The sequence below is a fragment of the Podarcis erhardii genome (genome assembly GCF_964252035.2).
Source record: "Podarcis erhardii genome assembly, chromosome: 2".
NCBI lineage: Eukaryota > Metazoa > Chordata > Lepidosauria > Squamata > Lacertidae > Podarcis > Podarcis erhardii.
The window spans coordinates 82,411,276-82,427,570 of record NC_138498.1 but is presented as its reverse complement, the minus strand read 5'-3'; the positions used below and the strand labels follow the sequence as shown (position 1 = coordinate 82,427,570).

The following is a 16,295-nucleotide window of genomic DNA, read 5'->3' as shown; positions in this document are numbered from 1 at the left end:
GGGCTCTTTACATGTCCTGCTGTCCTTTGTCAACAACAAATTGTCGCTGTTTTTATATGCTGTATGGTAATTTATGGCTCTAATAAATGGCTCTAAAGCCATTTGCACATAACAAAATATGTATTTTATCAAAGTAATTGTTACAACCAGTCCATGCAGAATGTGCGCACCCTATATATAGAAATGAGCAAACCAGTGATATTTTAGGGGACAGGCTAGCGGGCATACTTACATAATAGGAGCGTACACAACACAAAACACTGTTGCTGTATGTAGGTTTCATTTCATTTGTTTTTTATCTTATATTTTGGAAAGGTACATCCAGGTAAATTTTTGGGGGGGCCCCAAGAGAGTGGAGCTCTAAGTTATAGCTTGTTTAGCTTATACGTAAATCCGGCACTGGTCATTGCCATTCAAATGGTGTGCATGCCTCTTGTGATCGATTATGCGGCACAGGGCTTACCTGTCCGCCCCCCCCCATAATATATTCAAGTTGTCGCCCCAGTCAGCAGCCTGCAATAAAGTTCCTTTTGAAAAATGCTGCTCTGTTATGTTTCATGAGGGGAGTATTAAAGCTTATAAAATGTTGTTGAATTATGTTCCGCGAGAGGAATGTTTTTGAAGGCTATATTAAACTGTTAGGGCAAGGGCATGGCAACGGATAGCCGGCAGGTCTTTGACAGAAGCATACCTTGGCTCCCTTGCACCCTCTGCAAGGAGCTGTATCAGAGACCCCCTCATCGTTTGCACCCTTGGTAAGGAGATGTATCCGCCCCCCCCCTTTGGCAAGGAGCTGTACAAGCACCTCAAAACCCAGGAGAGACCATGGATCAGGACAGGGGTGCCAGCTTGCATAAAATAGGGGCAGATAAGCAGTGCTCCACATAATTGAGCACATGACACAGCGCACACAACATTTCAGTGGCAATGCTCATCAACTTTGGGAGGCCCTGGCCACTCAATTGTTTTAGTGAGGGTGCTGATGTTACCTTGGCCCCTAGGAGTTGGCTCCTATGGATCAGAAACTCAATGGGGAGGGCTCCCTGCAGGGCTGCTGCAGTGGGCCATGCCAGTGACCAGATTCCTCCGCCAAGGTGCCCAGAGGAGCCTGTGCTTCTTGCCTGGCTGACCAAAGCATCAGAGGAGTGCCTGGGGAGTACATGGACAGATGGGCTTCTGGCTGCTCTGAGCCAAAGTGAAGAGACATGATTTTTGCGGGGGGGGGGGCGAGCCTGCACCCTGAGCGGGGGCCAACCTAACCAACCCCTGGGTACACCCCTGCTCTTAGATTAGTGAGACCCAGAGCTGATATCTCTGCTTAACCTCAGCAAGCTACTGCGCAAGTTTTTAGGTGTGTGTTTGCTGTAACAGACAAGCATGACAACCTTCACAGAATGTATTATTGAGGCTTAAGCATTACAAAACTGCTAGTCCCTCAGAATTATCTATGCTGCTTATTCCGTATGTGCACTATATCTGTATAAAAGAGCCACCATAGGTCCAGAACCCCCCCTTTTTATTTATTTTTTATTTTATTTTACCAACAGTCTACTTGGCAGCCCTTACAGGAGTCACTTCTCACTGTCATTTTGTACACACACACACACACACACACACACACACACACACACACACACACAAGAACCGGGCCTTTGATCATTGGCATGGGTGTGATTTTCTTAATGCATGGAATGTAATTGGGGGAATCTTGCTACCATGTATTTTTCCAAGGAAAGTGGCAATTTTAAAAATGCCTCTGTACCATGCAGAAATAATGGGAGGTGCACGTAGTTTGTACCCTGGGTATGTTTATCTAATAACATCATAGTAACATAAGAAGGTGCCATATATGAGGTCAGAATATTTGTCCATCTAGTCCAACATTGTCTACCCTGACTGGCAGCCACTCCTCAAGGTGAGTCAGAGGTATTTCCCATCATCTGCTAGTGCTCCTTGTAACTGGAAATGCCAAGGACTTAACTTGACATTTTCTGCATGCAAAACAGGTACTCTATCATTGGTTCCTACCTATAAATGACAGGCCATAATTTTGCTCTTCTTTTGTTTGAAATAAAGTTCCATCTTATATTGAATTCCTCTAAGCAATAATTCACAGACTTTAGTTTGTTGGGTCTGTCATCTTAGTTACATACAGGAAGTAAGATCTGTAAATCCCAATCAATTTTTTTTTACACGCATTCACACAAATAAAAGCAAACTGTGCTTTTATGTAGCTCTAAAATTATTTGAATGTGTTGTTGCCAAGTCAAACCCTTTGGTATCAAAATAAAAATGTCCAGTAGCACCTTATAGACCAACTTCAAGAAGTGTGCATGCACACCAAAGCTTATACCAGAACAAACTTAGTTGGTCTATAAGGTGCTACTGGATAATTTTTTAATTTTTTAATTTTTTATTTCGACTGCATCAGACCAACACGGCTACCTACCTGAACCTTCAGTATTGGGTAGGTTATAACAATTCAAGCAAAATTCCAAGATACTGAATAGTACACTCCTGTCTGGGATTATTGTCCTCTTGCATCGTGTGCGCAGCTTTGGGTGGGATGCACATAGAGCGGTGAAGGAGGAAGGGGACACCTGCCTATAACCAACCAGATCAGTCAAATCAGCCCTGGAGATCAGTAGGGTGACAGATGTCGCAGCCAGACCGTGCTCACATCCAATTCCAATGGAAATGTGCCCATTCATAAACCAGCTTCTGGATAGGAGTGGCAAGTCCATGGCCAATAAAATGTCTAGGAGAGAGGGACAAGCCCCCCCACCTCGATTCCTTGTACACCAAAAATACTGTATATACTCTTTACATAACGTAACTACCTTATATTGCCTAGAAGAAGGCTGCTACTTAGCCTGCACTTACTTTGTTCAGGTATTTGTTCCCAACCCTATGAAACAAAGCCTTGGAATTCTACAGTAGTTAATATAATTTAGCCATTCACCCATGCTTCACAGTACAAAATAATCCCATGATAAAGAGAGCCAGCAAAAAAATTGCATACAGCAGAATTATATCACTCAAAAAAGAGTACAAATAAATGGTATTCTTTGATAGAGATGATATATTTACTGGTTAACAATATTATTATAATAGTTAATTAATACATTTCTGTTGACTTTTAGCTTAAGTTTGAAATAATGGGATTGAGTTTCAGCCAATGTGGACAGTCTCTGCTTTAAAAGTTGGATGTTCACCAGATTTACATTAAATAAGTTTAGCAGATTTGGGTACTAGAAGTATAAACATCGCAATCACAGATAACAGCTGAGTACATAGACTTTTATCTGTTAATGTAGACTTTACTTTGGAAACTAAAAGTCAACTGAAATTTGAATATGTAAGAGCGATTTGATTACTCCCATCAAGTAATTCTGATTCATTTCATGAGACTGTGTCAACACTGCAGATACTGAGTGCAATCTAGTGATCTAGCTATACAGTTAGGACCAAACGAGATAACATGTTATTCCCATCTTTATCTCTTTCATGCCTGATTTATTTTAAACAAAAACAAAGAAACAAACAAGGGATCTGGAACATTAAAACACATGGTGGAATAGTCCTCAGGCTATTCTTCCTGTGTCTCTGCCCAGCGGCATAGCGTGGGTTGTCAGCACCCGGGGCAAGGCAAGTAATTTGCGCCCACTAACCCGAGGCAAGGCAAGTAATTTGCGCCCCTAACCCCTAACCTGCTGCCGCTGCCAGCTTCTTCTTGCTGCTGCCTGGGCTGGGGTATTTACGGTAAGGTAGCCACGGCGGCGGCGGCGGCGGGTCCGTGTCAGGTGATCTGAGGCGAGTTGCCTCCGGCGCTGCCGCCCAAGTGACACCGCTTGCCTGGAGGAGGAGGAGGCAGAGGCGAGGAAAATGCAACATGGCCCAGCTGCTGCAGTAGCGGCGGCGGGGCTGTGAGGAGGGGCTGCCTGGCGCGCCCTCCACGGCCTTGACGCGCGGGGATCGCGGCGAGCGCTGAGAGCTGCTGCCTGCCGGACGCCTTCAGCCCGGACGCGCGCACAGCTCGTTGGTTCCGCGAGACATGGGGCTCTGCTACAGCCTGCGCCCGAAGCTCTTCGGCGACTCCGGAGGCGGCGAGCGCCCCACCCAGATGTTGCGCCTGGTGCGGCTGGCCCCCCCCTGCACCCCCCACGCTACACCACTGCCTCTGCCAGACATTTCTCTCTATTGTAAGGTTACCAGATTTTTTTCAATGAACCCGGGGATGCCTTTTTTTGGGGGGGGGAAATAAGAAAAAAAAAGTTATTTTAAAAAAATTAAGAATTAATATCTTCTCTTCTGTGGTAAGCTCGGCCACATGTCCTTGCCCTCCCGGTGCTCTCCTACCTCTTCAGCGACAGCGGCGCAGCAAGGTCGGGTCTTCTTTCTTTTTTCTCCTTCTTTCTCCCTCCTCCTCCTCTCCCCTTTCCTTTTGTATTGGCTCTGGGGTTTTGCTGGCCCCGGAGCGCCACTTGGCAGTTTGCCGGGTGCTCTTGCTCCTGGCTCGATTTGGGTCGCGTGCGGTGTGTGTGTCACTGGCTCCCCCAGTTGATGCGCCAGGCATCCCCAGTTCCCCTTTGGTAGTGGTAGTGGCAGCGGCAGCGGCAGCAGCAGTCTCAGCAGCCCAGAGCAAGCCTGGTAGCTTCAGGAGCTGTTCGCTGCCAGGGTGCCCACCATGTTGCTTCACCGGAAGTCCCCATATAATGTGTCTTGTGCCATTGAACCAACCATGCAACATTGATTCCCTTCTAATAAATCTACAACACTTAAAAGTATAAATCCGGGGACATAAAATGAAATCCGGGGACATTCCGGGGATGGATTTTGTCAGGGGACAGATTTGTAAATCTGGGGACTGTCCCCGGGACACGGGGATGTCTGGTAACCATACTCTATTGGGCCCTAGCCGCACTATACATTTAAAGCAGAGTCATACCAGTTTAAACAGTAATGGCTCCCCTACCACTAATCCTGGTAGCTGTAGATCATGGGTAGGCAAACTAAGGCCTGGGGACCGGATCTGGCCCAATCGTCTCCTAAATCCAGCCCTCGGACAGTCCAGGAATCAGCGTGTTTTTACATGAGTAGAATGTGTGCTTTTATTTAAAATGCATCTCTGGGTTATTTGTGGGGCATAGGAATGCGTTCATTCCCCCCCCCATATAATCTGGCTCCCCACAAGGTCTGAGGGACAGTCGACCGACCCCCTCCTGAAAAAGTTTGCTGACCCCTGCTGTAGATTGTTAAGGAGTTGTTAGGAGACCCCTGTTCCTCTCACAGCGTAACAATTCCCATAATGGTTTAACTATCATTCCCAGTAGCTTTGACAGGAATAGGAGGGTCTCCTAACAATTCCCAGCATGTTGAATGAACTACAGCTCCCAAGAATCTCTGGAGGAAACCATGATTGTTTAAAGCAGTATTGTTTAAAGTAGTCTGCAATGAGAGAACAACTCCCAAATTAAAATATTTCGTTTACTGATGCTGTCACTAATACTATCAGCTGGAAAAGATCCAGATGGTTAAGTAGAATTTAGAGCCAACTGACGTCAGTGTGAAAAATTGGTACCATTGATTTCTATGGTATCTAAATGAAACTTAAATCTAACACTATATGTAATTTTTCCAAAAACATATCTGAAAGAGTTAAATTGCATGCAGTAACAAGAAATTGGAGCTCCATTTTACAAAGGGAAAAGAAGCACAAAGGAGTTGTTTCCTAACTGGTTGAGGAGACCCTAGATTAAATGCTTTGTAAAACGCCTATGAAGGGTATTTTTTGTGTGTATCACCTTTCCCGTAACTTTTCATGTTTCAATATGCAAATGAAATTGATTTTTTGGCTAAGGCTGGTGGTGCAGCAGCAATAAAACAGCTATCACGTTTGCTAAAGTTAAGCAGTCCAGTATGATTTCATAGGCGTTTTACAAAGCATTTAATTGGGATGAGGAAATGCTTGTCGAGATTTCTGCATTGCAGGGGGTTGGACTAGATGACCCTCAGGATCCCTTCCAACTCTACAATATGATGGTTCAATCTAAGTCATTTAGTTCAGTGTTTCACCCAAACCGCTGGAGGCTTCAGTAGAAAAGGAGATATGGGGTCTTCGCATTCCTTCTTGGACAACAGCAGTCAGAGAAGGAAGTGGTGTAACACGAGGGAAACAATTTATGGAAGCATAGTTTTCAGGAAAGCAACGCAGCACAAGGTATGATTGCCCACGTGTGTGTCTTTTAATCCTTTTCAAGTTACAGCTGAAGCGCGCTTCCTTTTCTGTGGAACTCCTAAAGTCAAAACAAAATAAAAAAATTCCTTCCAGTAGCACCTTAAAGACCAACTGAGTTAGTTCTAGGTATGAGCTTTCGTGTGCATGCACACTTCTTCAGATAAAGTCAAATAAAGTCAAATAACTCTTTCCTAGGAAGCCAAAAGTCAAATAACTCTTTCCTAGGAAGCGGCTATATTTATATCACCCCTGCCATGCTGATATAGAAGAAAAGCGGGGGAAGGGAGACGGAAGCGTCGAAAGAAACCAGATGCGATCTGGAAAAACCTGCACGGCATGCTGAGATGTTTTCTGCTGCGGGCTAACTGCAACTCAGGGACACAAGGGCGCCATTCATTCGGCGCGCTTTTGTCCCTCCCCCTCGCCGAGAGAGAGAGAGAGAGAGAGAGAGAGAGAGAGAGAGAGACGAGCGGGGAAGCCGGGCTCCTCTTCTTCCCACACAGAGCGAGTCCAAGGGGCACTTGGACCGATTTCCCGAGTGCGCGACCGAGAGAGGAATTTTTCATTTGGACTTGGCAAGTCCCAGTTGCAATCAGGCAGCCTGCGAATGGCATGCAATAGAAAGGGGCGTGTTCCTGAAGGGGGGGGGCTCTCTCTTTCTCTCTGTGTATACTGTATATATATTTGTATATATTTGGTACAAGGGTCCAGGCCGGCCAGCCCCCTTTAGGAACACGCCCCTTTCCAATGCCTGCCTGCCTGCCTGCTTGCTCTTTGGACTTGCCAAATGCCCGTCAGCCCCCCGTCAAAAAAAGTTGCGCGTCTGCGCAACGGAGAAGGAAAGGGTGCGCGGGGTGGCGAATGAGTGAGGGAAGCTGCAGAGACGGCGGAGGCGCCGGTGCTTTCGGGGACGAGAGAACGAACTTCGGTTTGTGTGACTGGGTAAAGTAAAGTGGCTGGAGGAGAAAACAACCACCACGAGCCTGGCCCAAGTCGGCGAGACTGCGGTTGGGAGAGAGAAGGGCCGTTACGAAGGCGGGAAAAAAGGGGGTGCAGGCCGAGTAGACGAGGGCGCGCGCCAGCGGGGTGGCTTTGGGTGGCGGGAGTCGCCTCAGAAACGCGCTCTTTGCTCGCCCCTCGCCCCGCCCCTCGCCCCGGCTCTCCTGCCTGCTGCTCTTTACGTGACCAGCCACCCCCTCCCTATACAGTATATATATATAAAGTAAGCATCTGGTTGGGAAATATTATCTCATTCCGGCCCCGTATGATCCCAGTCAACAGCAGACTTGCTGGCTCCCTCAGCAGGTTGCTCGCATGGTCCTGAACCGATCAATGGGGCTTTCTCAAGGAGGCACGACGCAGGCCTTCACAAGTGTGGGCCAGATCCTTGAGAACTTTCTAGCAAGACAGCAGGTGTTAAGGGGAGGTGGATGACAGGGGGGTTATCTTCATTTGGGGGCCTCGACTCTGCTGTAGGTATTCTCTCCCCTACCCCCCCCCCCGCCTTTTAAACAGGGGCAGAAGAAAACAAGTTTGCTTGCTCAGGTCCTTTGTTGGCATCTGAACAAAAGAGCCTTGCAGGACCCGACCTATAATAATAATAAAATAATAATTTATTACTGATACCACACTCATCTGGCTGGGTTTCCCCAGCCACTCTGGGTGGCTCCCAACAGAATACAGTGGTACCTCCGGTTAAGTATTTAATTCGTTCCAGAGGTCCGTTCTTAACCTGAAACTGTTCTTAACCTGAAGCACCACTTTAGCTAATGGGGCCTCCTGCTGCTGCCGTGCCGCCAGAGCATGATTTCTGTTCTCATCCTGAAGCAAAATTCTTAACCTAAAGCACTATTTCTGGGTTAGTGGAGTCTGTAACCTGAAGCATATGTAACCTGAAGCGTATGTAACCTGAGGTACCACTGTAGTAAGAACATGATAAAACATTAATCATTAAAAACTTCCCTAAATAGGGCTGCCTTCAGATGTCTTCTAAAAGTCAGATATCTATTTATTTCCTTGACATCTGATGGGAGGGCGTTCCACAGGGCATGCGGCACTACTGAGAAGGCCCTCTGCCTGGTTCCCTGTAACCTCACTTCTCACAGTGAGGGAACCGCCAGAAGGCTCTCGGAGCTGGACCTCAGCATCCGGACTGAACGATGGGGGTGGAGACGCTCCTTCAGGTATACTGGACCGAGGCCTATAGCCCTTCTAATCCAGCACCTTGTTCTCGCAATTGCCAGCCAGATACCAGTGAGAAACCTGCAAACACCCAAGCACTTCCTTTTCCTTCAGTTTCAAATAACTGCTATTCAGAAGCATTACTACCTCCACACGGACTATTTCCATGTTTTTCAAGTGTCTTTGTTTCCGAGGGATGCCCCTCATTTAAACCTACAGTGGTACCTCGGGTTACATACGCTTCAGGTTACAGACGCTTCAGGTTACAGACTCCGCTAACCCAGAAGTCGTACCTCGGGTTAAGAACTTTGCTTCAGGATGAGAATAGAAATCGTGCTGCGGCGGCCCCATTAGCTAAAGTGGTGCTTCAGGTTAAGAACAGTTTCAGGTGAAGAACAGACCTCCGGAACGAATTAAGTACTTAACCCGAGGTACCACTGTATTTTAAAGTTGTCCCTTGATAGTGTTGCAAGCCTCTTTATCACCATAAGTTTATTGCAGATATGCCTGATTCCATGGACTATCCACTAATACCACTTACACCCAAAATATACATCCAAAATGATTAAAAAGAGATATTTGAGCATTTAAAACTTAATGTAATTCCTTTATATGTTAATTGCCACAGGGCTCGCCCACTAAATGTCTATACTAGATGACTCTTGGGGATCTCTTTCGATTCTACAATTCTGTGATTCTGTGGAACAGTTGCTTGTGAACAGGCTTCTGTGGGATCAGGGATATGGAGCTCAATCATGTGGAAGCCTATGTGTGAGCATTCTCCCTGGACTTCCTCCTCCATCATTAAAGGTCAGCGGCATGCCTGTGACTTGCAGTGGGCTAGGCAAAACAGCTCCAAGTAAACACATGGAGCCTTTTTACACGATGCTTACATACTATATTAGGACTCTGCTCAAAATGATAGGGGCGAAAGGAAGTCAGAAATTTAGGTTAGACGATATTTGTCTACAGGAAAAGAAGTAGGCTGGCATCATCACACTCCCATTTAGTGTGTTGAGAATGGTGATTCCTGCCAAAATAAGACTGAAAGATTCTCAGAAGCTTTCCTCAGCTAGGAATTTAGCAAGTTGAAAATGTTTGTTTGACTGTCTAAGTCTAGGAAACAAGGACATAGCTTTGTTGAGGGTGCTGAAAGTTCTCTGTAAGATATCCCTAGTCCCTCAAAAAACCTAGTTATCTAGATTACCTTGAAGAACAAAGCATGAAATCAAGTTCCACCATCATAGTTGCAGTAACTTGTACTCATTTAAAGTAACATTATTTTTTCATTATTTTTTCATTTTTCATATTTATTATGAAACATTCCAACCCTTCCATTATTATTAGCCCTCAGAATGATCCTCTACTTTCACTGTACACAAATTCTGTTCTGTGAAATAGACATGATCTGAGATTATGTAGCTCTGACAAAGCTACAGAAATATCTTAGCTGTGTCAATAATAAGAGAGCCTTGTTGTAGATTAGAACTTGGAGGAATTGGCAATAGTTTTCTGAGTACTTGGCACACAATTTAAAATATGCATGTTAACCCACTCCTAAAATAACCAAATTTAGATCCAGTGGCACTGGAGAAGTACCATCCAGTCTCTAATTTGCCATTTTTGAACAAGGTATTGGATTGGGCGGTGGTCTTCTAACACCAGATAGTATTGGATTATGTTGATTCTATGAATCTACAGTGGTACCTCGGGTTAAGAACTTAATTTGTTCTGGAGGTCCGTTCTTAACCTGAAACTGTTCTTAACCTGAGGTACCACTTTAGCTAATGGGGCCTGCCGCCGCACGATTTCTGTTCTCATCCTGAAGCAAAGTTTCTTAACCCAAGGTACTATTTCTGGGTTAGCGGAGAATCCTAAGCTGAAGCGTCTGGAACCCAAGGTACCACTGTATTTCAGTGTGGCTTCAGAGCCATTTATGGAATGGCAATTGGCTTTTTAAATTCTGGACGATGACTTACACCAGAAAATGGCCCAGTGAGAGATGTTATCCTGTTCTCTTAGACCTCTCTTAGACCAGGCATGTCAAACAGGTCGATTGGGATCTACAGTGGTACCTCGGGTTAAGTACTTAATTCGTTCCGGAGGTCTGTTCTTAACCTGAAACTGTTCTTAAACTGAAGCACCACTTTAGCTAATGGGGCCTCCTGCTGCCGCCACACCGTCGGAGCACGATTTCTGTTCTCATCCTGAAGCAAGGTTCTTAACCTGAAGCACTATTTCTGGGTTAGCGGAGTCTGTAACCTGAAGCGTATGTAACCTAAGGTACCACTGTACTGGTCAATTGTGGGGTCGATCCCCCCCCCCAGCTGAACAACTTTGGCTTTACAAAAAAAAATGCTGAGCAACGGAGCCCGTCTGAGGGGAAGGGAGGAGGATAAGGGCTGGCATGGAAGGGGTTCCTTCGCAGTCCTGCCCTCCGGCGGCTTAAAGGGGCAGTGCGCTGTTATCAAGCTGCTAGCACCGGAGGTAGCAACTGCGTTACCAGGGCTTTGTTACATGTGCTTTTACCTCAGGGCTCTTCCCGCCCACCCGTTTCTGAGCCTCGGGCCTTGCCGAGGGTGGCGGGTCTGGAGCGATCTGCCAGGCAGGCTGGGTTCAGGACCATGGCTGACCGGATCTGGCCCGCGGACCGGTTTGAGGAACCCTGTTCTGGGCAAGTCTACTCTAGACTCCTGTGATACACTCTACATTTTCAGCTGGTTCACAGTACGGCTGCCAGAGCCTTGATGGGAGTATGGTACCAGCGACACCTGCGTTATATTGATTGCACTGCTTTCTAGTTTGTTTCTGGATTGAGTTTAAAGTACTGGTTTTAACCTTTAAAGCCCAGTACAGTCCAACATATTAATTGAACCGTCTGCATTTGCACCATTTTGCTCACACTATGACATCTCCCTCAGAAGCTCTCATATACACAGGGGGGTGGGGGTGGGGGTAGGACTGCAAACAATGAGATAAGAGGAAAATGAAATGCAGGAAGTGCAGGCAGTGATAATTACACCGTTAATAAGAGTATAGTAAATTGAAGAAGTAAATTTTATTAGAAATATGATTTTGGAGAACTGTTACAAGGTGATACAATGAAATTCAATTGGGGGGATTTGAGGAAGTCAGTTAACAATGAAAGTTAAATTAGGTTTTAGAAGTAAGTGTCCCCCCCCTTTTTCTCTTTTTCTATATTTAGTATTGTAATGTGTTTTCTTTTGTTTTTGTATGTTATTTCTGTTATAAATGTGGAAAATTAATTTTAAAAAATTAAAAAAAGATAATTACACCATTAACAGGGGCTATTCACAAAATCACTGTTGGCGATAACACATACATCCTGGCATTGAAAATAAAGAGTCTTGGATTTGATTAATAATAATAATAACTTATTGTTTGTACCCCGCCCATCTGGCTGGGTTTCTCCAGCCACCCTGGGCGGCTTCCACAAAGACCAAAAATACACTAAGATGTCACACATTAAAAACTTCCCTGAACAGGGCTGCCTTCAGATGTCTTCTGAATAGTTGTTTATCTCTTTGACATCTGATGGGAGGGTGTTCCACAGGGCGGGCACCACTACCAAGAAGGCCCTCTGCCTGGTTCCCTGTAGCTTTGCTTCTTGCAATGAGGGAACTGCCAGAAGGCCCTCGGCGCTGGACCTCAGCGTCCGGGCAGAACGATGGGGGTGGAGACGCTCCTTCAGATATACTGGGCCGAGGCCTTTTAGGGCTTTAAAGGTCAACACCAACACTTTGAATTGTGCTCAGAAACGTACTGGGAGCCAGTGTAGGTCTTTTAAGACGGGTGTTATGTGGTCTTGGCGGCTGCCCCCAGTCACCAGTCTAGCTGCCGCATTCTGGATTAGTTGTAGTTTCCGGGTCACCTTCAAAGGTAGTCCCATGTAGAGCGCATTGCAGTAGTCCAAGTGGGAGATAACTAGAGCATGCACCACTCTGGCGAGACAGTCTGGCGAAGCAGGTAGGGTCTTAGCCTGCATACCAGGTGGAGCTGATGAAGTGGGTGATATGCCAAAGATATTCCAAAGCGCTTGTGCCACAATAAATTTGCTAGTCTTTAAGACGCTCTGTTGTTTTTGCTGCAACAGACTAGTATAGTTACATGTCTGGAAAGTTATCAACAGGATAGCCCTGCAACTGACCATGTTTTTGTTTCTACTACAACAGTATTAGGGCTTAAATTTATGATTCAGACCACATATTTACAAACCTGTTTGTTAAGATTTATCTATTTGAGTCATACATTTCAATTATTGAGATTTCTTTTTCTTTTTCTAGGTTAAAGTATTTGAACCTATATTGTGTATACCAGAAGATCCACGGAGGAAAACATGTCTTATTTACTCAAAGAATTTCTAAAATGTGGTTTTGCCTGCCAAATGCATAGAGTAGGAACATTATTAATTGGAAAACATACGCTGAAAAATTCCAAAGCCTTCAGTGGACAACAACTGAACACTTCACGAGCTTTATCTCAAGTTAGTGCCAAGAATGTGGATTCTTTCAGTTATGTAATTGTTGGAGCTGGATCTGCAGGATGTGTATTAGCCAGCCGATTGACAGAAGATCCTCACAGCACTGTTAAACTTCTGGAAGCCGGGCCAAAAGATACCATTTTGGATAGCAAGCAATTGCTGTGGAAGATCCATATGCCCGCTGCACTAACCTACAACCTATGTGATGAGAAATATAACTGGTATTACCACACAACACCACAGAAGCACATGGATAATCGAATTATGTATTGGCCCAGAGGAAGAGTGTGGGGGGGATCATCATCCCTCAATGCTATGGTGTATATTCGGGGCCACGCAGAGGATTACAACAGGTGGAGCAAGGAAGGGGCTGTTGGATGGGATTATGAGTTTTGTTTGCCATATTTTAAGAAAGCACAGACACATGAGCTGGGTGCTGATTTGTATCGAGGTGGGAATGGTCCACTTAATGTGTCCAGGGGAAAAACAAAAAACCCTCTTCACCGTGCATTTTTGGATGCAGCTCAACAAGCTGGGTATCCCTTCACAGAGGATATGAATGGCTTTCAACAAGAAGGCTTTGGTTGGATGGATATGACAATACACAAAGGTTAGCCTTCAAATAATGTTTGTAAATTTGTCTATTTACCAAATAATAATAATCATTCTACATGGATAATCACAATTGTTTTTGAAACAGTGTGCCGTGAAGCCCTGAGATTCCTTGGAAGTTTGCCAAGGATTTCTCAGTAAAATCACTAATGATGGACAAGTTTATCCAAAAGACAGTTGGATCACTTCTGCTGATCTTTCTATGCTATGTATATTTGCAAGGTGTGTTTATTTTATGTATTCTGTTACTTCTTCACGCAGTGCATATTTAAACCATGGAACTTGCTCCCACAGGAGGCAGTGATGGCCACCAACACTTTCAAAGAGGATTAGACAAATTCATGGAGGAGAGGGCTGTGGATGGCTACTAGCCATGAAGCCAATGCTCTGCCTCCACAGTTTGAGGCAGCAGTGCTTCTGGAATACCAGTTTCTGGAAACTAGAGGGTGGGGAAGTGAGCTCTTGTGTTTGAATCCAACTTGCGAGCCAAATACAAGACCACTGTGAGAACAGGATGTTGGACCAGATGGGCCATTTGTCTGATCCGGCAGGGTCTTATATTCTTTTTTTTATTCAACAAAATTAATATGTATAAGGAGTTGCTGCGGGGTTAGTTAGGGAAGCCAGAAATGAGTGTGAAACAGCAACAATAACCACACAAAGGTATCTAATTTGCCTCTCTTCTGGTAAACATGGCTTGTTGACTTGGATTAAATGATCGAATATGGAATTACTATGGAAACCAATCTGCAGAAAGCATTCACTTCAGTAGAACTGATTTGTCAGTTTACTGAAATTAGTTTTTCTGGCTGAATGAGAATGCCAACTGATGGCCATCTTTGCACCCACTAAATTTCTAGAATAATCTTTGACAGCACTTTTAACCACTTGATTTGCATTTAATTCTTAAATGTAGATAGTCTCTTTCTCTCTCTCTCTCTCTCTTTTTTGCAAGGTATTATGCACCCGGTCCACAAAACTACTATTCAAACCCTTCCCTTGCCCCCAGCAAAGGTGATCAGCACTGTCAGTTTTTGGAGTCAGGTGGGATTAAGAGTACAGCAATAGGCATAGAGTGTTATATTTGTGATTCTATAGATTGAGGAAGAACTTCAGTTAGGGGCAGAAGTGATAAATTCACACAGCGTCCTGCCCAGCAGGGTGTCCCCCCCCTTCCATATTATGTATGGGAGATATATGTGTGTGTGTAAACTTATTCCAGTGGGCAAGTTAATAGATCGCAAGTTGCTGGATTGGAGCAGTTATTTTAAAGGAGAACAACAAATGCAGAATTTCAAAACAGCAAGGAAGTCATTTCTGTAGCTCTGAAAGGGCATAGATTATTTTGGTTACTTCTGTCATATGTAAACCTATATTTTGTAGGTCAAAGATGGAGCACAGCTAGTGCTTACCTTCGTCCTGCATTGCCACGCCCAAACTTGTCCGCAGAAGACAGTACACTTGTTACAAAAATTTTGTTTGAAGGGACCAAAGCCATTGGCATTGAGTATGTTAAAAATGGAGAAAAGAAAAAGGTAAGATTTAAATTTCCTATCCAGAAAGTAATTTCTGGAAAGGTAATAGATTTTTAGTTGCGATAAAAATAAAATGTTACTGCAGCAGACTTATAATAAGGCTTGAAGTAGTTACACTGGGACAAATGAAACTTTGATATACTACATATGAACATGCACCACTGATGAAGCCCATGAGAGTGAAACAAGGCATTATTCCGGAAATCCTTGTCAACTCTGTAGAACTGTAGTAGGCTCCAATATGGACTTTATGAACATACGTGGAACAGAAACTAGCAGATATTTGGTCTTTATGAATGAACTGATCTATTGGGACTTCCGTCTACATTATTGCACTTTATCGCCGAAGAATTGATGCTTTTGAATTATGGTGCTGGAGGAGACTCTTGAGAGTCCCATGGACTGCAAGAAGATCAAACCTATCCATTCTTAAGGAAATCAGCCCTGAGTGCTCACTGGAAGGACAGATGCTGAAGCTGAGGCTCCAATACTTTGGCCACCTCATGAGAAGAGAAGACTCCCTGGAAAAGACCCTGATGTTGGGAAAGATGGAGGGCACAAGGAGAAGGGGACAACAGAGGACGAGATGGTTGGACAGTGTTCTTAAAGCTACTAACATGAGTTTGACCAAACTGCGGGAGGCAGTGGAAAACAAGTGCCTGGCATGCTCTGGTCCATGGGGTCACGAAGAGTCGGACATGACTAAACGGCAACAAAATGTGTTGTTTATGTGCAAGATAAACATTTAATATTGCGATAAGAATATATAGAAGAGTATTGTTTATGTGAATGCACAGCCGGTTACATCTTGCGTGTTTGTGAAACAGATCCGGATGACTGTCTAGACTCCAGCTGTCTGGCCTAACACAAATAGTATGGAAATTGACATTTATGACCCAGCTGCTCTCTGAAAGGTTGTTTTGAAATACTGATTTTATTGTATCAAAATTATATTTATTAACAATTAGCTTTCTTTTATTTCAGGTTTTTGCTAGTAAAGAAGTTATTTTAAGTGGAGGTGCGATAAATTCCCCACAGTTACTTATGCTGTCTGGAGTTGGAAATGCAGATGACCTAAAAAAATTAGGAATTCCTGTTGTCTGCAACCTTTCAGGTGTGTGTCTAATACTGTGTTTGGGTTGAATATAGTTCTACTTACACTGATCAACTGCTTGCCTTGGAATCTAAGATAAGTTAACTAAAGGAAGTTAGTCAGCTGCAGGGAGTG

General features: G+C 44.6%; 1 protein-coding gene across 5 annotated transcripts in view; it reads left to right on the top strand.

Moving 5' to 3' along the window:
* The first annotated feature begins 6,473 nt into the window (after nt 1-6,473).
* CHDH (choline dehydrogenase) overlaps nt 6,474-16,295 on the top strand; it is a 59,430-nt gene continuing 49,608 nt past the window's right edge. For 3 of the 5 annotated variants that reach the window (XM_081848878.1, XM_081848877.1, XM_081848876.1), the window contains exons 1-4: nt 6,474-7,172; nt 12,724-13,530; nt 14,916-15,067; nt 16,052-16,181. In XM_081848878.1, coding sequence (XP_081705004.1) covers nt 12,777-13,530; nt 14,916-15,067; nt 16,052-16,181 — 1,036 coding nt within the window. In that variant the 5' untranslated portion in view covers nt 6,474-7,172; nt 12,724-12,776. The remainder of the gene's footprint in view (nt 7,173-12,723; nt 13,531-14,915; nt 15,068-16,051; nt 16,182-16,295) is intronic. The other 2 variants (XM_081848875.1, XM_081848874.1) reach the window with 2 other exon arrangements.